The 7911-nt window shown below is 48.7% G+C and overlaps 1 protein-coding gene across 1 annotated transcript in view; it reads left to right on the forward strand.

Moving 5' to 3' along the window:
• Window positions 1–7270, forward strand: part of RHOT2 (ras homolog family member T2) — a 29333-nt gene extending 22063 nt beyond the window's left edge. Inside the window, exons 15-19 of the mRNA XM_083710851.1 lie at window positions 261–391; window positions 504–584; window positions 2338–2460; window positions 2936–3138; window positions 5033–7270. Coding sequence (XP_083566977.1) covers window positions 261–391; window positions 504–584; window positions 2338–2460; window positions 2936–3138; window positions 5033–5150 — 656 coding nt within the window. The 3' untranslated portion in view covers window positions 5151–7270. The remainder of the gene's footprint in view (window positions 1–260; window positions 392–503; window positions 585–2337; window positions 2461–2935; window positions 3139–5032) is intronic.
• Window positions 7271–7911: the final 641 nt, after the last annotated feature.

Below are 7911 nucleotides of genomic sequence, written 5' to 3' on the forward strand. Positions count from 1 at the left end.
CTTTCAAGACCGGTGTTATATGGTCCCAGTGGCCGCCCCCAGTCACCAGTCTCGCTGCCGCATTCTGGATTAGTTGTAGTTTCCGGATCACCTTCAAAGGTAGCCCCACGTAGAGCGCGTTGCAGTAGCATTGCACCCATAAAATCATAGCTGCCTCCTGTCCAGCAAAGACAACACTTGCTTGGAGGCTGTGTCCCCAGCAGCAGGAAGGAAGGAAAGGCTTCATCATTTTACCCAGCCCCTCTTTTCTTCTGCTCCAGTTACACGGGAGAAAAGGATTGACTTGGAGAAGGGCCAGACACATCGGAATGTTTTCCTGTGCAAAGTGATTGGATCCCGAGGTGCTGGCAAGACTGCATTCCTGCAAGCCTTCCTTGGGAAGAACTTGGCTGTGAGTCTAGAAGTCTCTCTTCTTGTCCTCTGCTGCCTGTTCTTTCCTGAGTGATGAACCTGTGGGTAATAAATAAAATACAAATAATCCCTCCTCCTCCTTCCTTTTCCAGGCCCAAAGGGAATCCGAGGGGAAGGAGTCCTTCTATTCAATTAACACAGTGCAAGTCAATGGGCAGGAAAAGCATCTGATAGTAAGTTTGCTCACTTACAGTGATCTTAAGTCCTAAATACGGAAGTTAGTTTTTAGTCAATTGTCATAAAAATGTCAATGCTTCTTTACCCCACCTTTAACCTAAGAGAGTTAGGTACATCATCATTCACATATCCATACACACGAACATCACTTCTGTGGCGATTCTCTCTCTGTGACGCTTGGGGAACGTCTGATCCTTGGGCCAGTCTTGGCCAGCTAGATGTTCCAATTTGGCCCATTTTCGCAAAACCACGCCCACCTGGGTCAGTGACATCAGCTGATGGGTGGGGTGGGAGTGAGGTTCAACTGCAGCGGCTGTTCACACCAGTTCCCTGCAGCCAGTGCAGCAACATTTAATCTCCTGCCCATCAACTAAGGGGAGAGTGGGGTGTTAAATATTTCATGGTGTGGCTGCTTAAGCCAGTATGTTCCACTTACCTCTCATATTTGGCCCGTAGGGCCTTATGCTGATAAGGATCTGGCCTGTGGCGCCAAAAAGGTTGCCTACCCCTAGCTCTGTGATACAGTTGGTCATTGGCTGCAAAGTGGGTTTGCCCATCTGGACCAGAGAGGGCTGTTGAATAGGCGTTTCTTGAATTACTGTTCCCAAGGAGGTCTATATTGTTACGATATAGAAGCAATGCAGCTGCAAACTGCTAGCTTGAAAGCAAAACATAATGGGAATGTTGGGACTGCCTGTGGGAAACAGAGGGACAGTCAATTCACAGTGCAAAGCACCGGAATTAGCTCAGAGTGTAATATGAGCTCTTCCGTTTATTCCTGTCCAGGAAGTGCAGGAAGTGTTTGTCACTAGACTGCTGGAATTTGAAGAGAGCAGTCGTGTTTTTTGTAATGCTGCAAAGACAGAAATAAAAGGCATGTAAATACATTTCTGTCTATCTCTTTCCCCTGCCAGGGGGCAGGAAAGAGGGGGGGGGGTGTTCTTCTCACGTTTGAGAAGAATCGCCTATCGCAACCTAGCCTGGATCTTGCTGGGGAATGCAGCCAGGGAGGTCAACAGGGAATCATGCCGGGTGCCTGGGAGAGTTGCCAGTTTCTCCTGATAAAGGCTTGATTTCCAACATATATATTGTACACCACTTTTGAAAAAAAGGGTGGTGGTTCCCAAAAACAGTTTGATGGTATTACTTCCAATGTTTTCTCTTAAATGTGGGCGGCGGGGGGGGGGGCATGTCAATTTTGATACCCAGAGTAGCTCTTCAGAGGACGCAGTGAGTGGTCTGGGAGCAGCTAATGTGGCAGGCACAGATCTGGCCAGGAACCAGGGACTTCTGGTAGACACTCATCCATGTAGAAGCAGATTGTGAGGGCAGTAAATAAAATACTTTGCTCTTTGCTCCTGTTAACTATTTAAAGAAATATATACTTTACCATATTCATAGCTATTATAATTATTTCGTGTCATTAATATATATGGCATTGTAACAAGTGACATAGAAAACAGGTCCCTGCCCCAAGGAGCTTCCAGTCTACATTCTAGTGGCGGGGGGGAGAGAGAGAAGTAGGGGGGAAATGATAGGGGCAGCAGAAGCTGGAAGAACATTGCCTATTCATCATTAAGTGTACAAGTTGCCTGTGCATCTGTTACCTGAAGTCTGTGTTTCTTTTGGTAAGAATGAACAATGCCATCCCTTGTTCAGAAGAAGCGACATGAGAGATATTTTTTATGTTAAAAGAAAGACTGTCCTGAAATGCTTCAGATATACTTTCCTCCCTGTATTTCTTGCCAGCTGCACGAGATTAATGTGGAGACAGAGTTTGCGAAGGCGTCTGATGCAGCTTGCGACGTTGCCTGCTTATTGTACGATGTGACAGACCACAAGTCTTTCAACTATTGTGCCAGCGTTTATAAGGTACTCCTTCCCTTGTCCCTGCTCCCCATTTGGCTGAGGAGCGGCTGTTCAGACTGACGGCTAGCAGTGCAAATCCTAACTGTGTCTCCTCAGAAAGTAAGTCCTATTGAATTCAGTGGAGCTTACTCCCAGGGAAGCGGGGTTAGGAGCACACTTTGCTTGGCCGGTGCTTTCAAGAACACCCAAGTAGGTTTACTGGTGGGAGACAAGTCTACAAGCAGGGGTGAACAAGAAGTAGATTGGGATCTGCTGGTAGATCTCTGGATAATTGCAGTTGATCAGCAAGGGTTTCTTGGCAGCAGCAAAGCAATTTTATTCCTCTTATAATTGAGTTGTTGTGTGGTGTCGCTTGAGACCTGCCTGCAGGCTTGCCATTGAGGCATCTGGTGAGATCAGAGCGCAGGGCCAGATCCAGTGGTCTGATCCAGCAGACAAGCCTCTCTTGATGTTTGTTTGTTAACTGTCTCCTCTGCAGCAGCACTACATAGACGGGCAGATCCCTTGCCTCTTCGTGGCCTGCAAGGCAGACTTGCCAGAGACGTCGCCACAACATGGCCTCTCGCCGGCCGAGTTCTGCTACAAGCACCGCCAGCCGCCCCCATTTTACTTCACCTGCAGTGGGCAGGGCCCACCCAGCCTCGCCGTCTTCGCCAAATTGGCCACGGCTGCCACCTTCCCGTTAGTAACGTTCTCCTTCTAGTTATAGTCCTCCTCAGTGGGCAGCTGGGCTTTGGTTGGGTGAATTTATGCGGCCTTCGGGGCTACCCAGAATGGAATGTGGCCCTCGGGCTGAAAGAGTTTTCCTAACCCTGTTTTTCAATGCACACCCTGAAGAGGATTTCTGCGTGACTCAAAAGCTTGCCATCCCAGCATCGTGAACGTTATTTGGCCCTGGCGAACAGCACTGTTGTTCTTACCCTGCAGCCGGCATCTTCTGGGAGCAACGCTGCGATGGCGGCTTTGGGCCTAGTCAGTTATTTTAACAAGCCAGGAGCTTGCGAGGGAACGCGCTGCTTTTTGCCCGCCGGTATTAGATGTAAGCTTCTCCCCAAGGAGTATGATAAATCCATTATTTATAGCCAGTTAAACCAAAAAGGGCAGGGGAGATTGAGCCAGTCTCGGGCCCTGCATTAAGAGCTTTATTTATTTATGCCACAATTCTTAAATCTTACTAATATGCCTGTGAAGAAGAAAAGGGAGGCAATACAATAAAATTAATGTTATGTTGAAGGGAAGTTAGGAGCAAAATGCTCTGGGTGACTAATGATATCCTTTTGTTTACAAGGACCTTTTTATATATATAAAAAAAATCTTTCCTTTTACCAACCAGCATGTCTTGTTCGGTATAGATCACATTTGGATGCTGGAAATGTAGCTGTCAGGATGGGAGCTGTAGCTGAGTGCCTCCCCCCTCCCATTTTTCCCTTAAGCCCTTGCTTCTCCTCTCCCAATATTATTAACCCTGCCTCATTTACCCCTTTGCTTCAGCTTCCTTTCGGGCTGCTTCATGTATCCTTCTGACCATTTTACCTTTCCCCAAACCTTGGATAAATATCTCATGGCTATCCCCAGTCCTGCACCAATTTTACGCCTCTAGAACAAGTCTGAATACCTGTATTCATTCCTGACACTTTATGCTGAAATGTGACAGCCATTAAGTTTGAGGTGTGTTGGTTGCTGCACTTGCAGATAGGTGAGAGGTGAGGGTCAGGATTGTTAAGGCAAGACTGTCTTTGCTAAGTGATGCTTCCCTACACCATTCCTACATGGAAGGGGCTGTTTTCTCCTCGGCAACAAATTAGGCTTGCTAAATGGTCTGCTGCTTTCAGGCTTTCAGACAGTATTCCGTAGGACTAGCAGCATAAACAACCCTTCCTGCCTAACCCCCTTCCCCTCCCTAGGAAAACGCATAAAATTCGTGCCAGAGGCAGAGATAGATCACTGCTTTTTCAAGTTAGATTCCCTCCCCCTTTCATGTGGGTCTCCATTAATGGGAACAGGTGCCACAGCAGCATGACCTAGAAAGGCACAACTATAGCTCTTTTCTGCTACAAATTATTTAGAACTTGCCACGCTATTTATACCCCTGCTAGGTCAAAGTGTTAGCGTAATGCCTCTGGCCCAGCCTACCTGGCGTGTAAATAGCGAGTGACGGGGGGAAAGGACCCATTAGTATTTTGTTTGCGAGACTCCATGCTTTTTTTAAAAAACAACCCCAACAACCTAACATTCTGCCTTCATAAAGAGAAATGGTTCAGGCCACACTGTGCCTTTAAAGCATTATGATGCCACTTTAAACAGTCATGGCTTACCCCAAAGAATGCTGGGAAGTGTAGTTTGTTATGGGTCCTGAGAGTGGTTTAATAGTCCCTCTTCCTAGGGAACCCTGGGAATTGTTGTAGCTCTCTTTGGGGACTAGGGGTCTCCTAACAACGCCCAGCCCACTTAACAAACTACACTTCCCAGCATACTTGGGGGGAAGTCACGACCATACACCTCCTCCTCCTTCCATCCACCCCTGTTTGCATTTATCATTTGGGCTGAAACGCTGCTTCCCTTTTTTGCCTCGCAGGCACTTGAACGACATCAACCTGGGAGCCGCCTCTTTCTGGATCCGGGTAGCTTTGGGAGCTACGGTCGCTGCCGTTGTGGGAGTCACACTCTACAAGGTGATGGCGAAGAATAAGTGAAACAAGAGGAGAAGCGGGGCCTTCTCCTTCTCTCCTCCTCCTCCTCTGCCATTTCTCCACCCGAAGGTAGAACACCAGCTTCATTTGCACACCCAGGAAGAAATGGAGGCCAGGGGAAGAAGACAGCACACACACACACACCCCGCCGAAGACTGGATTCCCCCTCCTCCTCCCTGACTCTCCCTGCGGGGCAAGGTGGTGTCGGAGGAAGACGACCATTTCACCAGCAAAAGCAGAAATAGTCCTAGAGTCATCCAGCTGGCATGGGCAGGACTCGCCTTCTCATTCCACCCATTTCCTCCCATCCCCAAAAAGTACATTTCCCACACTCAGGGAGTGCTGACACTGTCCCCCGCTCCCCGCTTTCCTTCCAGCAATAGCTTTAGGAAATCCACTCTGCTGCTTGACATATCTCAAGGCTCCCCTTAACCTTTTACCGCATCTGATTGTCTTGCAGCTAAATGGCTTTTTAAAAAAACAAAAACCTTTCTTTCAGTGGGGGGAAACTCAAGGCGGCACCTCAGGAAAGCTGTCTGTGCCGTTACATCCCTGGTTCCTCTCCAGCAGCAGGAGGACCGTCCAGCCAACCTCTTCTCCAGCATCCTGTTTCTGCAGCGATGAGTTTTCAGTACACTGTTTCCATCCCGGGAGAGCTCAGAGGCTTCTGGGACATTTAATTCTTCTTGGAGCACCGTTTGCATCAGGGAGCTTTGCACACAGGCCTCTGTTGGGATGTAACTGACAAGAAGGAGGCAGCAAAAGAAGGCCACCAAGGCTGCAGGTGGTAGCTTAAAAGTCTGATCTCTGGCATGCTGCCCTCAGGCACAATGTGCCTCCCGGTACTCTCTCATCTTTGCACCGTGTCCTGTATTTTGAGTGGTTATACTGGGTCTCTTGCTATGGGCAGCCTGGAAGTCCCCCTGTCCCCAGGGCCCCAGTTGTCCAGGGTAGGCCAAGGTAACTCCTCTGGGCCACACTGTGAGCAAGATACTCCCCCTAAAAAGCCTACTGAGGGACCCAAAGGCGGTTTAGGAAGCCCCCTGACTCTCTGCCTCAGTGTGTCTGGTTGGCTGTCCTCCTCAGCAGTCCCAGTTTCTGTTTTAGACCCCAACAGGTTAGGAAGGAAGAGGTAGCTGTGGCACTGGTGTTGGAGGATGAGGAAATGGCGGCATGTCCCAGAGTGTGTTTGGGTCAATAGTAGGGCACACATCTTTTAACAGGCCCACCATTCCTCATCCCATCAGGAAGAGTGTCACCAGGACAGTTTTTGTGTGTCACACTCCCTTGTTTTGAAGGTGCCAGGACAGATAAAGAGGTCTCTTTTTCCAGTAGGGTTTGCTCTTGCAGTGGCAGGGCTCCCTCTCTCAAGCCCTACTTTTTAAAACTTACCCTTTGTTTTAAAATAGTTGTGTAAATATGTACATGGTAAACGGAGCATATTTCTGCATCCCTAGTAAACAGCTCGGATAATTTTTTTTAAAAAAGGAATCTTTTAGTCCCAGATACAATAATCAACTGTTCCTGCACACTTAACATGATAGGCGAGGGGTGTTGGTTGTTGGGTTCCTCCCCTGTGCTATCTCCACATGGGGAAGTTTCCATCTCAACCCTTCTCCCTGCATGATTTTGGGATGCAAACTGCACATAGAATAAAGATACCTCTCTTCAGACTGAGCTGTGCAGGCAGGACCAGTTCCACACAAGGGGAACCATTAAATGTCAGGAGCTGGAAACCTTTTGCCCTCCAGCTGTTGATCAACAGCATTGCCCATTTGGTCTCACTGGGCTGATGGGAGATGTTGTACAACAACAGCTGGGTTGCCAAAAGGTCCCCCCCCAAAAAAAGATAAAACCTGGTTTATGTGTACCAAGATACAGGTAGAGATGAGAAGCAACTATTGCCACAGTGATGGCGTTCATTCCCTGTCCACAGCTACAGTGCTTGCAAAAACCATCCCAGCTCTTCCCACCTGCAGCTGGGCTAATTCTGCTGTTTCCTCTCCCCCCACCCCAATAGGATTGCTTGCAAATAGGCACTCGTATATCAGGTGAGCTTTGTGAACCGCCGTTCTATCAACGCCAAGGAAATAAAACTTACCAGTATTGGGGATTTCCAGGTAGATCCCTTTTTTGCCTGACCTTTTTCTTTAAGAGCTTGGGGTAGGGGAGCGGCAATAAGACCAATATACCACAGTGTCCATTGCTCATCTCCCACCTGCTGTAGAAGGGAGCGTGCTTCAGAGGACTGGACAGCATTAGCCCCTTTCGCTCTGGACAGTTTAAAACAAAACCTGCTTTTAAAGCATTCCCCTTTGTCATCACCTCCCTTGCCAATAGCCAGCCGCAGAAGAGCCTAAAGTGGTGTTAATGGGAGCGCCAGGCAGGCTAGCCAACTTCCTCATCTGACACGTACATCAATTTATTTCCCAGTGACTGCCAGCACCCCAGTCCCAGCCCTTCCCTCTCCCAGTAGTTTCCTCCCGGTGCTGCATTACGTATTGCAGTCTCATCTAGGACGTATTGCACTCTCATCCAGCAGCCTTGACAGCCAGTGCGTTGGATCCTGGGAGTAACAAGGAGAGTGTGGGGCAGTGGCACAGGGCAATGGGGGGGGGAGAGAGGGGGACAGAGAGCCTTGGGTCTGGAAGAGCTCCTTCAAGATGGCCCCCAGCCATCTTTCACTAGGATATATTGAGATGTGCAGCTATCAGCAGTTTTAATTGTCGGCCTAGAATGGTGCTGCTGGATCCCTCGCTGGGTG

This window comes from Podarcis gaigeae (genome assembly GCF_964106915.1).
Source record: "Podarcis gaigeae genome assembly, chromosome: 14".
Lineage (NCBI taxonomy): Eukaryota > Metazoa > Chordata > Lepidosauria > Squamata > Lacertidae > Podarcis > Podarcis gaigeae.